The following is an 18,860-nucleotide window of genomic DNA, read 5'->3' on the forward strand; positions in this document are numbered from 1 at the left end:
AGGGCTCAAATCCCTAGGACAGCACACAGGGCGTGTGGTTGCAGAAGAGAAAGCTATTACTTTCATTCAGTCCAACAAAACAGATGCAAAGTTTAATATCCACGCATATGGTAAGCACACATTTCAGAGTCTTAGTTCCTGCTTGTTCTTAACAGCTCAGTGCAATTGTAAACCCAAGCTGCCTATCCAACCCTTCCCAGCAGCTCCCTCCCTCCCCCCCAAATCCAGGAAAACATACAGCAGTTTCCAGATACTTTGTGATCTTGTTGGAATGGAGTTAAAGCAGACCTACAGAACCAAGGAAAGCAGGAAGTGATAAAAATAACATACTTGACAGGTTTTTTTGCATGTTGCTTAAAGAACTGTAAACAGTTAAAGCCTCAAGTCAATGCTGCTCAACCTTTACACACCCATATGCACACAACAGTCAGCAAGACACAATGAAGCTGCAGAAATTCAATAAACTGGTATCTCTGGGGTCCCAAGTGCTTTAACCCTTCTACTGCTAACACACAATGTCTTTGAAAAAAATCACAACTTAGTACATTTCTAGAAACAGAATTACAGTACTGACTTTAAAAACAGTTTCTAAGGCTCAGACTGAGTCCAAAAAGGCCTCTGATTGGGTTCATTCAAGCTCTTATGTTTGGACTGCATGAACGCAGCATAAGAATGATTGCAGCAAGACGTCCACAGGTCATTTCTACATTTATTTTTATACCAAAAAGTTATGTGCAACAAATAGAATTCATACATATTTACATTGTTTTACCTGTTAGCAAAATTGTATCCTAAACCTCCAATAGAGAATCTCTCAACCTATACTGATAAAAGGAACACCTGCCCAATGACTCCATTTAAATGGATGTTTAATTTGGAGTTTAAAGCACTAGTAATAAATAGTCGATGGAACATACTATACAGAACAAACATCTAATATTTAGGCCATGCTTAATACAGTTTTATGGTAACAGAATACTTCATCTTTTCTGGACCAGTTTTGTCTAGATCATGTTTAAAAAACATTGGCAGAACCAAAGCTATTAGATCTCTCTTTGACATTAGCCCATATAAATTAGGAGCATCAAGTGCTGCCTGAAGCACCTCACCAATCTCTTTGAACAATCGAGAGACTCTGTACAGCAAAAGACAAATGCTTACTACGGTATGCAGAAATCTTCCAATAAGAGAGATTTATTGTCACTTTAGATATCAAAGGTGGTAGGGAATGTTTCATTGGCCTTAGCATTGCAAACGCTTTACAGTAAGAAACTTCCAAGAACATTCATTTCCTAAATGAGACCTGAATGCTTCGCTGGCCTTAAGAGTAGCAAGTACCTTACAGTAAGAGGATTTCAGGAATGTTTAATTCCTAAGCAGGTTTTGGGATGAGGTTCTTTTGCCTTTCCAATTGGCCCCTCCCTGCAGAACTTCTGAGAGCCAAGGAGGGGGAAGAGCAGCCCAAATTCATAACCACTGTTTATATATTACGATTTTTTTCCCTCCCCTCCATTCTCATGAGTGTTGAAACCACAACCAGAATCCGTGTCATGCCCCCCTGACCTTCTGCCAGACCAGGTATTATTTACTAGCTTTTACCCATACTCTTGTATCCTCACCATTTCTTAGAATTTGCTTTCGGATTCATAAGGGTCGAATTAATATCAACCACACATTTACCACTTTTGTTTTGGCTGGGGGCAGGCAGGGGGCAGTTGCATGAAGCACTCCTCTGATTTCCATCACATTAGTAACTGTAGCCTGAGCCATTTTACTGGAAGAAATATGCTGTTTCTATCACTGGGAGCAATGAGGAAAGAGTCAAAGAACTAGAAGCAAAAAGGTCCAAATTTCTACTGCTAAGATTATTTTGCCCTTTATTCAGGCCAACTGCATTTCTGAAGCACAACAGAGAAAGTAGAAGAGTTAGGGCCATTTCTAGCAAATCACTTCCAGTAAAAAGTAACCGCAAGAAAAGCACACAAGACAAGAGAGTTCACAATTAAGGATCGGATTTGCAAGTTCGTGCACGAAGTGTAGCTGCAAATTCTTCCAGAGACCAAACTCAATTTCCATTTGATCCCTATGTGCACACAGACAAGGACTGCAGACACCACTGCTGAAAATCTGGCCCTAAACAATTTTACTAAACAAACTGAATTAACAGACTATGCCCACACAGACAAGCACAAGACACAGCGAAGTTAGTCAACACCTATACTTTCAGCTGATGGGGCTTTTTTTCCTTTTTTCCAGTGTGCGCAACACCCAGAAATTGGACCAAGTAATCATGGATTATACTTGTCTCCATTGCTGCTTGTTCTGAGATATTAGCACTGCGACTAACCATTTCAGGCAGCACGTGTTCACCTCTTCCTTGGATGAAAAAGATGCCTTAGTGTAGATCACAGGAATGCATCAAAATAAATCTATACAACATATTAAACAGTGATATTGCCTCAAGGCTTGTAAGTACACAGAACAAAGTAAAGCCTTGAGGGACCAGTTTAACATCATTCACTCCCCTCATATCAAAGTTCAAGGCATTTCAGAGACAGAACTAAACATCAAGACAAGCTTTAACTATACTCTGGTCAATACAAAACGCATTTAATGAATTGTTGTCTAAAACTGTTAGACAAGAGGGACAAGTAATTTAGTGTTACATGCAACAGATGTTACTCATACCACAGAACTCTATACATAAAAGCGGTTTCCACCTACATCCTTGATACAAACCAGAAAATTACTTCAGTAGTAATTTAAATACTGTTTTGTGAAGTCAATCTAAAAATTCTATTTTCTCTATGGAACACTGCATGTTTCACAGTCAAGTTTATCCTCAGCAACTTAGTGTTTATAATCCACTTAGCCATACAACATAAGTGTCTCTCTGACATTCATGTTAAAGAAAAAAAAAAATCCTAAAATTAGTTAAACTAATTCTTTAAATAAACAGGTATGCAGTTGGAATTCTTCATATTTAGAAGCTGACAAGGGCAAAAAGCAGCACAGCACCAATTACAGAAAGTAGCTGAACCTATACATTTTGGTGTCACAGAGTCGGAAACACAAGTATTTTACTTTTCCGAATCACATCATCAACGTTCTATCACATTGATTTAAGTTAACTGAAACAATATTGCTACCACTTCTCAGTCTAAAAACTAAAATAGATCTCTTAATACTCTTCTATCCCCAGCAAGTTTGCTGAGAATTTTGTTTGTTTGTTCATTTTTAAAGCAAGGACACTTCTGCCTGCCAAGTTCAACACAAAGTATTTGGTTTAACATTTTAAGACAGAAGGCACTTTTAACATTCAGCCTTAGAATACTGAGTGCAGAAACAACATTTATGATTTTGTTCCTTTGTTTAAATCTGCAGTTTAATTCTTTTTCAATTAGTTATTAGAAAGAGCAATGATAGCACTATATCGCATTTCATTTTCAGGAGCACATTTACTTACTTATCCGACTAAACAGGTTGCTCTTCCAAGGGATCTCATGTGTGTCAGGCCTAAAGTTCATTTCCCAATATAGCACAAACCAAAGATCCTGACGAAGATCAATTAAGTAACTGCTTCTTCAGTGCACTACTTGGTTATCCCACTCAGTCAGTGGTTTCCACTGCAAATTGCAATTCTGTACTGCAGCATTCATATAACATCAAACATTAGTAACACTGGCTGTCTGACCGCAGTTTAAAAATGAAACAGCTCTGCATGGAAATTAAGTCCTTTCAAAGAACACTCTTTGATACACCAACCCCCCATCTGCATACAATATCCCGGTGGCAGCTTTCTATTGACCACATTAAGCTATTTTCATTCTGTACAGAAATTAATGAAGTTGTGGTTTAATTAACATACTTCAGGTTTCAGCTTTAATTCCGTTTTCGTTACTGGAGACAAAAAAAAAAAAAAAAAAAAAGAACAAATCCCAACCATCATTCTTGTGAAAGCACTAGCAGTGAGTGCAGCAACACGGTGTTCTCTACAGAGGTCACTTCTTCCATCATGTCAGTCGACTATTAGCTGAACACTCTGACAGCTCCTAGGCTAACAAAACTGATTGTACAGTGAGTTCTCCAGGGATGAAACCAATATTTCTAATTTTATTTACAGTGTAAGTCCTAGTCAAATCTAAGTCCATCAGCTAAAAAAAAAAGTAATACACATACTGTAAACATGGCAACATTAAATATGGTAATGCTAGTCTAGAATATTTAATGTCATGATCACATCTCGTTATACCTGAATTTATATACAGGATATTTTATAGCAAGTGTTACCCACTTCACAAGTGGAGGGGGAAGAGAGAGTCTAGGTTTTGCTGTGGCTAAAACTCCTTCAAAGTAAAGTTAAAGCTTGTCTTTGATTGTATTAGAGCTTTCTTTCATAACCACATTTAAATTGAAGATTAGCACAAAAAAATTATCTAGGGCCCCTTCAAATTTATAATTAAAAATTCAGTTATGATTCTCAGGGAAAGTGTCTGATATGGAGAATAAAAAATTACTGCAAAATAAACTTAATGGAAGTTGGGTCTTCAGACTGTCAGTCAAAAGTTCAAACAGGCGTTATTCCTGTTTGGGTTGGAGTTGCCGTTTCCAGGCCTCGTTCAAATAAACTAGTCGTTTGTAGTTGATGATAAAGAGAATGAAGTTCAGCAAATATGTGATGACGCAGACAATGCAAAATTCCTTCAGCACGAAGTACAGAATGTATGCCAAGTACAATGACCCTACTACAGACACTATGGAGGATGTCATGAGGATTAGAGCTGCTACTGCGCTTGCTGTCATACCTGCAACAAAAGAGAGAAAGTTACTACCGCTGCTCTCATTCCCCCCTTCCACACAAAGCAAAAAGCCTAAGCACTCTAATTCAAACTGAAGGCTACTCAGCAAGTTTGTATTACGTAAAAGTCTGTTTAAAATACCATGAGTTCAAGATGGCTGACAAATCGCTATTTGGAGGGGAGCTTCTAGGTTCTGTATGACAGTCCTTTGATAAGAAGTATGTGTAGTATTTACCATCTTCCGTACTCCTGAGTTATGGGAAAGTTACAGGTTGGTCAAGTTATGTCTATCAATATTAATAGCTTTATAGCAGAACATATAGTTACAAAGAAATATGCATACATTACACTTCATGCACTTTTTTTGCCTGCTATCTCTTACTCCTGCAAAACTTGTAAATTCCATTTTTATTTCCTCTCTTTTCTACTGTGCAATCCAATGCTAAATATTATTAAGTGAAAATACCAGTGCAGCAACTGTCATGACACTTATTTTAATAGCATAGCAGGAAAAAATGCAATTGCTCTTGTTTTCAGTTGGGTTTTTAAGCCTGTTGGACAGATGTATCATTAGACTGGTGCTAAAAAAAAAGATAAAAATCACATGCATTTATCTGGTCTCTTGCAGATTGCACAATGTATAATGCACTCCTCCATCACCACAGACCTGTTATATACTTTAGGGTCTAAAATGAATTAATACTTACCAAGTAGCATTTGTAGTATATAAAACACGAGTCCAAAAACACTGTTTGACTGATTTATTGCACTGTCCTTTCCAAAGATGGAACCCAACAGACCGAATCCTCGACCCCATCTGTAAAACAGTGAAACTAATTAACTTGTATTTGGGCACCTATTGCTTTACATCAGTATTTTCAATTCATCACGGGGGGGGGGGGGGGGGGGGGGGGGGGAGATGAATATATTCTGACACGACCACTGCAGTCCTAGTTCAGGGCTATCTTGGAAAGCCAAGCAGCTTGCAACAGGGGCTTCACTAGGCACAACTTTGTCCCACTCATTGCTGATATAAGTTATTTGACACACTAGAAACTACCAAGTTCACCCAGCTGCAACTTCACCAAATACCATGTCTGCTTCCTAGGATTGTAGTTTAAAGCTCTTTTGTCAAATAAACACTTCCTTCCTCCACTGACAGCTTTAGCAGCTCTCTCCACCACAGTAAGTTGGACACATGCTCACTATACAGCTGAGGGAAAATAGTACAAATTGGTAACTAGTTGTTACCAGCTCTGCCAGCACTTACCTCACTGGCATCAGAGCAAGCGAATCAGAACATATGTTTGCACTTCAGCGGCTCCTGAGCAGTCTAACACCTCAGAAGGAACCCAAATCTGTCAAGCAGACAAGCTGGGGATGGTACCATAACAAGATTCAGAGACCTCATTTGTTATAGCCCTTGCACAGTGTGACATTTTGAACTTGTACCTTAACCACAAAGTGACTTTCAACTTTTTAGTGATAAGGTGGAAAGTGGCACAAGCCCTACAAAACTGCTGCTGCAACAAGGGGGATAAAAGATTAAATTAGCAAAGGTATTTGTGCTAGAAACCATTAATCTGATGCCCTAAGGCAAATCATGCCATTATTTGTAAAAGCAAAGTGAGGACCATATTTGTTAGCATCACTTGAAAATACGAAGAGAAGTTAACACTACTTCAACATGCAACTTAATTCACTTACAAGAGAATGTTAGGATATTTGCCAGCATGTCTTTGGAGCATCAAGTCAAGCACTACATAAATGCAAGGCTAGGTTTACATTATCAGGTTAACTGTCACATAACTATAAAACAACAACAACAAAAAGCACAATTCCTCACTTCTGTTGCAGCAAAAAACACTAGCATGTTACATTTATGCCAACAGAAGTGCAGTTTCTGAATAGCTTGTTGTACTAGATGCAATGGTTCTACTAAACCAAGACACAGCATAGGTTTGCTCTCTGCACACTACAGGAGCATTGCTGATATATTTCACCATACAACTGAGACCAGTGAAAGGCTACCACCACATTACAAGCAGTTTCCTCACACGAGAAAGATACCACAATAAGTACAATTTAATACTATCTCCAAAATACTTCATAATCTCACAGCCATTTGTGCAATATTTTCAAAACATATTCAAATTAATAATTTTAATTCAAACTTAGTAACTGTCTGCAATTAACTATTATACCCAAGTCTTGTGCTCTTCTCCCGAAGAAACTGAGCAGAGAATTAGGCACCAATTCCTAGAAAGCATCTTTACAGCATAAACAGTAAAAAACCCAAACACACTTTCAACTAGTTTGGTCTCAAATCTTGTAAACAACTGAAGTGCAACTTAATGTGCAAATATAAAGCTTCAAGCCAGCATAGAAAAGGCCAACACTTGCTTTACCATGGGGACAATGCCTTACATCCCAGAGCTGCGAAGGGTCAGAATGACACAAAGTTAATTGCTGGGAGGAGTAGTGCAATACTGCCTCACTCCCTGCAGTCACACCAGTGCAAGTTTGGGGCTATGCAAACCGTGGGGGACAAGGCTGGTTATACATCCTCCCTGCAGCACATGAAGGCAAACAGTCCCAGTTAGCGTATAGTATAGTTTATTTTAGTTTGTGGGCAAAGTTGCATCAAGGATGGATACCAAAGCTCTGGAAAAGCAGCTATAGAGATGCAAGTGCAACACTTCACAGCTAAGGGAGCCACACTTCCAAAAGCATGGCTTTTTTTAAAAAGACAAAACACTGTGCAACAATACATAAGCAAACATTATAAAGAAATACTGCAAGTTCCAAAGAATCCCAGCTATGACGAGACTTTCCTCCCACATGTTGAATGTTATCTGGATTTTAAGTGAGAACTGGTTTTTTTTTTTTAAGCCCTACTTTGATAAGATCATCACAACACATGTAACAATTGTCTCATGTTGTCCAGCTAGCAAATGCACTATTAAAGAGGCAGACAAATATATTAAAGGTATCATCATTTTGTATTTAATAGTCTATTTTTATTTTTCTGTATTACCACATTTATAGATGCTTCAGCTTACTATCCAGGTGCAGTTCATTGTTCTAGCCTCCAAGAGAGAATTCTTTGTAGGATGACATTAAACTCTGTTTGAACACACTCAGGCTTTCCTTACTGAGAGACTAAACAGTGAGTGTAGCTCAAAGTGTGCCTAAGTCTGTGGTTCAACATTAGCCTAGCTCAAAGTAACTGCAGGATGCTGAATTCCTACCCTCTCCCTGCCCTAGCTGTATGCTCTCACTTCTGATGCTCATGAGATCCTGTCGTGTTTGAGAGCAAACTCAGCTTAAAACATCAGAAACTCTAGACTACAGAATCTGACCCTACAGTTATTCTGCAAGTGAATAAAATGTTGCTAACGGAAAGATAACGAGTTGAAGCCCTTCCTGACAGTCAGTGTCCCCAAGGGATCTGTTCATAGCTGCAAGAAGGTCAGAGCATGGTGAAAGCTTTTCCCACATGCAATAGTTCATTAAGTATCTTGTTGGCCTTGTAGCAGCTTTAAGGACATCAAGTATTAAATTTCAGTCCACAGAGTACAGCTCTAATCTCGCATCTTATTCCACAGACTTCAAGACGGCTAAGGAGCCTGTGGTTTAGGACGAAGCACTTTTTCCAGCCTTATAACGTTGGAAGTGTGAGGAATTTTTCTGCATCAAACTGAAAAGCAAAATATTTAGACTTTGTATATTTCTATTTCCACCTAATTTCTCTACTGAAGAGGCTAAATCATCTCCTAATCTATCAAGGAGGTCCCAAAACCCACAATGAACCAAGTACTTTCACAAACAACTGGAGCAAGGAAGAGGACCGAGTATGAAAATCTTCCTTCTCACATCAAAAGCATGCAAAACACATGGCAAACACATAGCAAGAAGAATGATTGCAGTCCTAACAATAAACTCCAAGAAATAAAACACCAGTAAAAAGGACTATAAACTGCTCAGAAGTTCTTCGTGGAACTTGTCTTTCTTATAAAGAATATAATTTACAAGAACTATTGTTAACTTGGATCAATTTTTTGGATACAGAATGCTAAGTAAAATGAACTGCACTAATTAAAGAGCTGCTTGCACAGCAAGATAAAAGCATAGTCCAACATCACCAACTTTTTCCTGGTACTGACTTGTGGCTCCCCATCCTGAAGCAGTCAGTTGATCTGTTGTGAAAATCATGAAGTCACCCTGCATGATTCAGAGCACTATGACAAACACATGTGGCAAGCCTACTTTTGCCACACCCGAGTTTCACTCCTAATAGGAAAAAAAAAAAAAAGGCACTCTGAACTAACTTCAAGGAAATTTTAAAATAAATCTTTACAACATCTTCCTGTATGTTTCAAGTAACTCAAATTCCCTCTCTGTTCAAGATGACAGCCTGCTTCACTTCTCGTTTGCAGGTACAACTCTGAATGTTCTTGAAAAAATTTTTCAGAAGTGATTCAAGAAATCCAAGACAAAATGTTTAGAGCTGTTCACGTAGTTTTCTAACATCTAAAATTGAATACTATAGTGACTTTTAGTCCAATGTGCATTTCCTTTTATCAAAAGCAGGTCTTGAAAATTATTATCCACCCTCTAAACAGTGTCCCTTTTTGTTTGTGATATTTAACAAAGCTCAGAAGTGTTGCATTTTTAGAAGTTTAAAGCAGTATTTGCATGCACTTGACACTTCTTAACAGGAAGAAAAGAACAGAGGTAATTTTGATCCACAAGTGACATATCTCAAATAAAATCTTATACTTATTCACAATTATGAATATCCTCTGTGTTCCAGAACAGCGTATTATGGGAGTACACTTTAACTCTAAACATTTTACCATAATTTAGCAGAGACAATATGACTGTCAGAAAGGTAACCAAGAGAACCTCAAGCAGGTCACTAGTATCTCAGTCATTTTAAAGGAGAAGCAAACAACCTCCATGTTTAACAAGTTAAAAGCTGTAAGAGTTACCAGTATTGGCTCAAAAAGCAACAGAATTCCAAGGCTGCCAAACACAGCAAATCAAACAAACAAACAAAAAGTATGTATTCAGCCAGGAGTCAAGATTATCTCATCCACTCTCTGTAAGAAATGCTATGCTGTTTTTTTCTAGCCAAGCACCCCAATTCTGACAGTTACCTGCAGGAGATGTTTTTAAGGGCTTTTACAAAAAGATCATTCCCCAAGATGCTCTCCTTGACCTCAATTATCATTAAGAATCAGCTTAAGAAACTTCTGAACCGGGGTTTCACCCGCATCTACACGCTCAGTAGCCTACCTTGAAGCCTTCCTGAATGTACCTAGACGCCTTCTCAATACATACTTTTGACCTCCACAACATCCTCCAGTGATTAATGCCAGAATCACATCACCTCAATTTCACTTGGGAATCCTTAGTCCTCATGTTAAGAAAAGAACTAGCTAGTTGTTCTTGTTTCGGCTGGGAGAGAGTTAATTTTCTTTCTAGTAGCTGGGACAGTGTTATGTCTTGGGTTCAGTATGAGAAGAATGTTGATAACACACTGATGTTTTCAGTTGTTGCTAAGGAGTGTTTGTACTAAGTCAAGGATTTTTCAGCTTCTCATGCCCAGCCAGCAAGAAGGCTGGAGGGGCACAAGAATTTGGGAGGGGACACAACCAGGACAGCTGACCCAAACTGGCCAAAGGGGTATTCCATACCATGGGATGTCATGCTCAGTATATAAACTGGGGGAAGTGGGGCTGGGAGGGATTGCTGCTTGGGAACTAACTGGGCATCGGTCAGGGAGTGGTGAGCAATTGCATTGTGCATCGCTTGTTTTGTATATTCCAATCCTTTTTTTATCATCATCATCATCATTATTAGTTTCTTCCTTTCTGTTCTATTAAACAGTTCTTATCTCAACCCACGAGTTTTACTTTTTTTCCAATTCTCTCCCCCATCCCACTGGGTGGGGCAGGAGTGAACGAGTGGCTGCATGGTGCTTAGTTGCTGGCTGGGGTTAAACCACAACACTACTGTACATTCATTTTAACATGAAAATAACCATACTAGATCAGGTCAAGTCCAGCTAGCTTCAGTACCATGTTCCTGACAACAGCAAGTAGCAGCTGCCTTGAACAAAGCACACATACTTCCCAGTTCACATTCTAGTCTCCTAAATGTCTTGTTGAATATGCTATCAAATCCTTCAGGAGACCAGATTATTAAATGGCATGTATGATTCAAAGTCTGAGAACACTGCAGTGGCAGGTTTTCTAACACATTTCTCTCTCTCAATTTTTAGGTTTGCTGCAATGAAAAGGGCAAACAATAATAATAAAAAAAATTATATTTTCAGAGAACTGTAAATAAAGAACCCAAGTTTTGTTTTCTTAGTAGTAGATTACTTGAAGGCCCTCATTTCAGGACTATTTTTCATCCCATAAGAATTATTTTGTTATCAACAGCAAGCACCATTTACCACTTTGTAACCCTGAGGAAACAATAAATACAATTTTCTAAAAAACACTTACACTTGACAAGTGATATGCACATTTCCTTAAGTGTCATCTGACTTCTGATATAAGTCACAGTACAGAATGAAAAGTCTCAGGAGGGGAGTAAAGCTGGCCTATGCTTACGCATTTGCTTCAGTGAAAAGCTCATGTAAAGGTCAAAGGATCTGGAGCATGTTAATACTTAGCAATGTTAAGAAACTTCAGCTGCAGCTTCTTTACAGCTTCACTAGAGGATTTTGGATTAAACCTAATTCATTGTTACAAGGTTGCTTAGGCTACTCTAACAGTTTTAATAAATTAAGTAAAAGCCTTCAATTAGAAGCCATGAGAAAGAAAGGAGATTAAAAATTCCCATTTGTAAACTTGCCAAGAGTGCTCAAAAATTTTGATACGCTTAATTTCATGTTTAAATCTATTAGCAGTATTTACCATAAACAAATGCGATTTTGTTCTATATATCCTCCAGCTCTACCTCAGAAACAGTCTGAAAAAATCGCAGTGTCTAGATCAGCAAAATCTCAAGCAGACAGTGGTTAATTATTTTATAGCAGTCTTTACAGAAGCACTGGTTATTCAAGCTGCAAGCCAACAGCATTGTATTCCTTCTCCATAATCTCTTCTATGAAGCTATCATAAACGAAGCCCAAATTTGAACTATAGGCAGTTTGTTAAATTTACTTTGCATCAGGCAAAATAATTCTCAGCCCTATTGCAAATTCCAGCCAAGCTAGAAATATTATTATTTATGAAAAGCAAAAATACACGTGTTCGTGTATATACCATAAGGGGGGGGGGGGGTGGGGGAAGACTCGTGTAGCTAGGGTACTCCTGTATTTTATAAAAGTTGTGCCTCAGCCACTATATATTATATCAGTCTGAAGTATTAAGCCATCAATCTTCTGTTAAAAAGATGAGACAAAAATTGCTTGAACTATCAGCTTCTGCTGCTTTGGGAACAACTTGCTTTAGAACTAATGAAGCTGGTTTCCTACAAAGGTTCCTGAAACACCTTTCTTCCCCAGCACACGGAATAACTTCCAGATCCCTCTCAGCTCACACCCTCCAGCACCCTGCCTCCCCAGTCAAGTCCATTACCTATCAGTTCTGTCCGAGTTCTGTTTGCACATGTGCTGCCTGGCTGGCTGGCAGACCAAATGGGACAGATAACCTCAGCTCACACGGTAAGGTTTTGTTTTTTTTTTCCCTTCAGCAGAGGTGTTACTTTTGAGTGTCTCTCCCCTCCCCTTTGGCACCCAATCTGTTTCTATAAAACTTTAGTAACTTGTATCCTTTGTTAAATTTTGCCATTAAAAAAATTGAAAAATTATAGAATAAATTATTAATACACAACACACAAAGGCAAAATCTTCTCTAGAAACCAGGCTAAAAAAGCAGAATAACACAACCTATCTTGGCCTCAAGTTGTTTGTGCCTTTTTGGCTCAGTATCCTTAGCTGTAAAACTTCTATCACGCTTACCTAGCTACAGCTATGCCAATTCACCATCATCTTGAACCTGCAGCACTCCAAATCCTGCTGAAGCAAAGCGCTTGATGTACGAGATGGATTCTGTCTACACCGATTTCCCCCTGCCCAATCAACTAAACTAGAGATCTTCAAACGTTCCCTCAGACAGCAAAAACAATGAATCCTTGCTACAGAATAACTGAAGAAGCACCATTACACCTGCTCTCGAACAATTTGCAGACCTTGGAAATAAACAACAACCGATATTAAATTACAGATTATAGCCAAGTCTCAGGAGGCAACATTTTCATGTAAACTATTTCAGTAGCCTAAGAACCACAAATATGATTCCTGTTGTAGGAACACCAGCTGCTCCACACACTGCCCTTCAGCAGTTTGATTAAACTTTTACCTTTTTCTATGCAGAATCGAAAATGCCTAACAAAAACAATTAACTTGGCTCAGGTTAAAGATATTACTGACTAGAAAAGAGCAGAGACTTGCAAAACTAGTAAAATTTCAACAAAAGCACATGGGCCTCATTTGTGTGCACTGGTTCACAAGAAGAGACTAGACAAGCTTTTCCCACTACCTGCATAAAGTTACTTTTACCATTTCTCACCTTACATCAGTCACTAACAATTGCAGCTGTCAACCTCAAACATATCTGAATGCTTGCTTGCAGGTACAGCAATAAAAAAAATGCTACGACATCAGGAACTTACCATTAATATGAAAGATAACTGCTATAAAATGTTCTTAACCTGGAATCAAGCAAACTTGACAGACATCAAGTTTACAGGAACTGCCCCACAACAGAACTGAATGGGAACCTGCAACATAAACATCAGGTTAGGGAGGAGGTCAAAGAAGTTTTCTTCCATGTCCCACTTTCCTAGATAATGGGGTTGTTCTTGTCAACTTGATCTCTGTTATGGTCTGCGCTCTATAAAGGTGCACCAGAACAATAGTTCTAGCAAGGTGTGCTTCACTGAAAAAACAGCACTGGTCAAAGTTTTAACTGCAATATCTTATAGCATAATTGCATGCCCATTCTGCAGAGGAGTAAGCTCTACACCAGCATAATTACACTCACACAACATGGTGCTGAAGTACTATGTCACAAGACTGAGAAATTTAAACATAACATTTACACAGGTCTAAACTCACTGCTTAAAATGATTTATGAAGGTGAGCAGAACAATACAATAACACTACAGTTGTCACAGGCCACGCTTGGCAAATCCAGTAAAACAGCTGCATGTCTGCACAGATCTGTCCACAACACACGCAAAATTTTACAGATGTACATTTTCAAGGATTACCAGATGATTACTTTGATGCATCCACTAGAAGATGTAAGGCAGACAGGCATTTTTCAGAACAGGAAGAATGGCTCAAATACAAGATGACAATCCTTGCACATTAGCATGAAGTTCAGAACAGGGAATCCCTAAAATATGTCATGTATCAAATTATATCCAGAAGAACACAGATTCTTAAAATCCTATTTTGACTCTAGGACTTCTTCAGTAATTCAGCTGGAGATGTTAACATAGATCAATATTGACTATTTCCAAACCTCTTCACTTATGCAGCTGGCCAAAAGCTACAAATATTGCTAAAGATATACAGTGACATGTGCCCTTTGGTCACTCATGCCAGCTATCTTAAGTCTGTATTAAAGTTGTGACAGCATTGACACATGCCAGGCTACAAAACTTCCTTCAAAAAGAGCCATCCACTAATCTGCTCTGCAGGAACCTTAAATTAATCAAGACAGAAAGTAGAAACACATCAGAAGACTCAAAAGTCTCCCAGGGCACACAAAAGAACAAAGCAAAAAGCTCTGGGTCTCCGCATTACTACTTAAATACCACATTTTGTTTCAAGCCATAGCACTATCCATATGACTTGAAACTTGTCTATTAGTTTCATTCCCTCTGTGAAACTATTATAACAGCAAAACCTAAAAGATTTTTTAGGAACTGCTATTAGCCAGTTTTATTATAAATAAAGCCATTCTTGGCACTTAATTATTCTCAAATATAAGAGAGCAATTCACTTAAAACACCTAGAGCAATTGCCAATTATTTCCCTAATACCTTCCTTCATTTCTTCTTGGAAAATGACAGTGGTCATTATACAGTCCTTAGCTGTTTTTCTTTCTAAACTATCTAGTGAACTTTCCCCATGATAAAAGCTTGAAATGTGCTGACCATTAATATTTTGAATAAGGGATACTAGGAAGATATCTCTCCAACATAATCTTCTGGATGAGTCAGTCTCTGATACAAGATTTTTCCACACTCCTCCCTCTGCGTGCTGGTAATCTTTACAACATTTCTGTTCTCATTGTTGTGCCAATACCAGATTTGGCTTAAAAGCAAGATTTGGAAATACTAGCAGCTTATTAGGGAAAAAAAATCCTCCCCAAAGACCAGAACTTAGTTCCAAAGTAACTCAGCTCAGGGAAGAATACGCTAATTTATTCTAATTATTCTACACAGTTAAAATTAATCTCAACACTGCAATGTGCTTTTCAGTCCACTGCTAGAGTCAACACTTGAGATGTTAAGATCGTTACATTCCAAGTTCCATTAGTAAATCTAGCTTAAATAAAAAGTCACACAACCAAATGAACACTCTAGAAGCCAGTAAAAGCCACAAAGTACAAGTTTGTCACCCATTTAACTCCGTAGAGTTAACTCTGCTAATCAGCTAAATCAAATAATTTGTGATTGCCAGTGTAACAGCTTAATGAGAAAAGAATCTGGATTACATGTGAAAATGCTGGAACACCATATTTGAAACTCTGCTATCTTGGAGAAATCTAAACAGTAGTTAAAAGTTCCTTTCAGAAATCAAGTTTCAGAGAAACTTTGGTGATGCATGGTAGTAACAAGGAATATTCAATTGAACAGAGAGAGAGAGAAAGACTGATGGATAGGGAGCTGTGGCAACATGGAAAATAAGATTAATTTCTTTCAATGTTATTCTTACTTCAAAGTTTAATATCTTGCCCTCTTGTCTTAGTTTTAAAGCAATACTCCTTTTTTGTCTGTGTCCTGTACAGCGCTAAAAGCACATTCTTCTCCAAATATGGTTTGACTGAACAGAACTTGCACACTCCTTTTCCACAAACTCCTTTTACCACCTGCTGTAATTATCATGAGCTATCCTGACATCTGCAATACTTCAGTCTTTAAGCATGATTCTCCTAGCAACTGCTAGTGAGCTTTTAGTTGATTTTTATCCCTAACTGTCCATATTATTATATAGAATTCCTGCAGTAAAATGTTCACAGGTCTTACCATGGCATACTCAAGGTTTCAGCTGCAGCATAACTAATGAACACTATAATTACCAAGCATTATTCCATAATTAGAAGTACTTAAAGATATAATTGGAATTATTTTACTTCCTCAAAGCATTTAGTAAACATGCATTAAAACTATTACTTCAAATTCTCGGTCTCAATAGCAGCATTTGCAGTAACAATAAAAAGCTAATGAAGGACCAATTCTATACAGGAACAGACTACTACAGAGGCTACTTAGGTGCTTAAATCCCTGTTACTCTCTTTTTGCCTCTATAGCTATGGTAAAACTTATATTACTGACAATACTCACATGGTTTAATCTCAGTAGCCTATGCACAATTTTAATTTATAAATTTAAGTTATCTGGCAAGATTATTAAAGCCTTCTTCCTGTTTAGATTGAGACTTCTCATTTTCGGACACTTCTCAAATAGAGACACCAACAAGCACCTTCACAAACTAAAGATTACCTGGTGACAGACAGAAAAGCAGAGTTAAAGCCCTCATTCAATCACAAGAGCCTCCTTTCAGACACCCGCAGATACACATCTCTTTGTAACATAACACAATCCCACTTCTATCACCTCAGAAGTGGTTTTAAGAATAAGAGTTCCCTGTATGTTTTGCCTAAACAATTTAACCAGCTTCCACCTTGACAGAGTATGGGCATATTCTCCCCCACTGGCTTGTTATGACAATACAACAAGTACCTTTATAAAAACAGTGACAGCTTTTATGCAGGTTACACTGAAGAGGGGGTGGGGAGGTGGAATCTCAAGTACTCATTCAGGTGAAGGCACTAACATGATAATAACAAAATTCTCATTAAAAAAAAGGAAGCATTTAATACCTACATTTGCTGAAGAACCAAACCCCTCCCCTTCCCAGCTCCTTACTTGCAGATGCCTTTGCATATGTCTTTATATGCCTATATATATACACGCACACAAATATATATGCATACACAGACACGTACACACATATATATGTGCACAGAGCAGTTTTGAGACTACTGGACAAATAATCTTATTTCTTTAGTTGAAATACTTGAGAATACGCTTTTAGGAGAGTTTCTTGGCCAAAATACACCTGAAAGTATTTCCTGTACCATGTTTATACTGGTAGAACTTCTAACTATACAGCAGGTTAAGTCTTTTCATTATTGTAATTCAATCAACTAGCTACTTGACAACGAGTTAAGCTAGCAGCATATTAAAATTTATACATCGACGCTCCTAACAGGAATAAAAAACACTGGCCTTTAGAAAACAACTGGTAAAGTAATTACTGACAGGAAGCCTGTAAAATAAATCAGGATTTGGACTGGGCTCTTGCTGCCGAGGCATACAAATCTCTTTTGAAGTAAGCACTTCCTCTGTATCACGAAAGCAATCTTCTTTGCTGCCAAGTGACATTACAATGAAAATGCAATTCAGATACTCCGATTAAAACAACCCAAAGCCAATCATCTACAATTGTATGTGTTTACATTGGCCTCAACCACTAGTCACACCTACAGCATTTTACTCTAACCTGCATTTGCCACTAAAGTGCCTGTCACTCTAGCTAATTGCCATTGATTACAACACAGAAATTGCAGGTGCCTCACCCTCCGGCCTGTAGCGATCCCGAAAAAAAGCCGTTCCCACACCAGCCCTCCAGTGAAGGGGGTGCCTAAACCGGGAGCCCCGACACCCCCCTCCTCAGCCTGCCCGCCCTGTGGCCCCCAGCATAGGCCCAGCTGCCCAGGCCCCTCCGTGCCCCAGGCAAGCCCTCCCCGGGACGAGCCCCGGCCCGCAGCCGCAGGCTCCTGCCGCCCGCACGATCGGCCAAGCCCTCCCGCCACCGTCGCCGCCCCCCTCACAGAACCAGCCCGGACTCCCAGCAGCCCCCGCCTTAGCCCCCGAGGCAGCGCTCTCCGGGGCCCGGCCCCGCCGCTCCCCGTGCTCCCAGCCCCTTCTCCCCGCCGCGGCCTGAGGCGGCGGCAGGTCCCATCTCCGCCTCACCTGGAGGTGATGGCGGCAGAGCAGCGGACCCGCTCGCTGAGGTCGCACAGGGCCTGGTAGTGGAGGTCGCGGCCCTTCTCCCGCTCCAGGTGGCAGGCGTAGAGGGAGAGCAGGATGCCGGCCGCGCACACCGCGGAGCGGGCCACCCGCTCCCAGCGCGGCACCGACACTCGCAGCAGGACGGGCGCCGCCATCTTACCCCCCTCCCTCCGCCTCAGCCCGCGACGCGCGCCCGGCGCTGACGAGCCGCGCACGCGCGCCCACACCCCATTGGCTCGCTGGGCGGGCGCGCCTCTCTCGCCCCACCCCGCCGATCGCGCCGGACGTGGCGCTCCGCGACGACGTCACGTCAGGCCAAAGCGGGGAGGGGAGGGGGGCGTGGCGCGGCTGGTGCCGTTATGGCGCCGCCTGGCGGCCATCAGGCGGCACTTCAGGGCGCCCCCCCCCGCGGCCCGGGCTGCCTCCCCCCCCCCCCCCCCCCGCCCCGGTTTCAGCAAGAAAATGAGGTTTTTCCCCCATTTTCCTCAGATCTGGGCCGCGGGGGGGATCTGGGCTTTTTCCGGGGCGCGCTACGAAAGCCGGCACGGCTGACGTGACCCTCAGGGCTGATGTGCCACTTCACTATAGCTAAGGCCATGCTGGTCTCTTAGGCAGGTTCTCCAGTGAGCGCTCCAGGTTTTTTCCATGATTTTGCAGAGAATGAGCCAAACCGCCACAGCCTGCAGCCATGCAAAGCCCAGCTGCTGCCTCCTGTGCAGAGGGACC

The 18,860-nt window shown here is 40.2% G+C and overlaps 1 protein-coding gene across 1 annotated transcript; it reads right to left on the reverse strand.

Moving 5' to 3' along the window:
- Window positions 1-689: 689 nt before the first annotated feature.
- Window positions 690-18,323, reverse strand: VKORC1L1 (vitamin K epoxide reductase complex subunit 1 like 1). The gene is made up of 3 exons (XM_052804852.1): window positions 18,096-18,323; window positions 5,507-5,616; window positions 690-4,805 (listed from the first exon to the last, which is right to left on the reverse strand). Exons 1-3 carry the CDS (start codon window positions 18,287-18,289, stop codon window positions 4,579-4,581), a joined length of 531 nt encoding a protein of 176 aa, XP_052660812.1. The 5' UTR covers window positions 18,290-18,323; the 3' UTR covers window positions 690-4,578.
- Window positions 18,324-18,860: the final 537 nt, after the last annotated feature.

The sequence above is a fragment of the Harpia harpyja genome, chromosome 12 (assembly GCF_026419915.1).
Source record: "Harpia harpyja isolate bHarHar1 chromosome 12, bHarHar1 primary haplotype, whole genome shotgun sequence".
Taxonomy (NCBI): Eukaryota; Metazoa; Chordata; class Aves; order Accipitriformes; family Accipitridae; genus Harpia; species Harpia harpyja.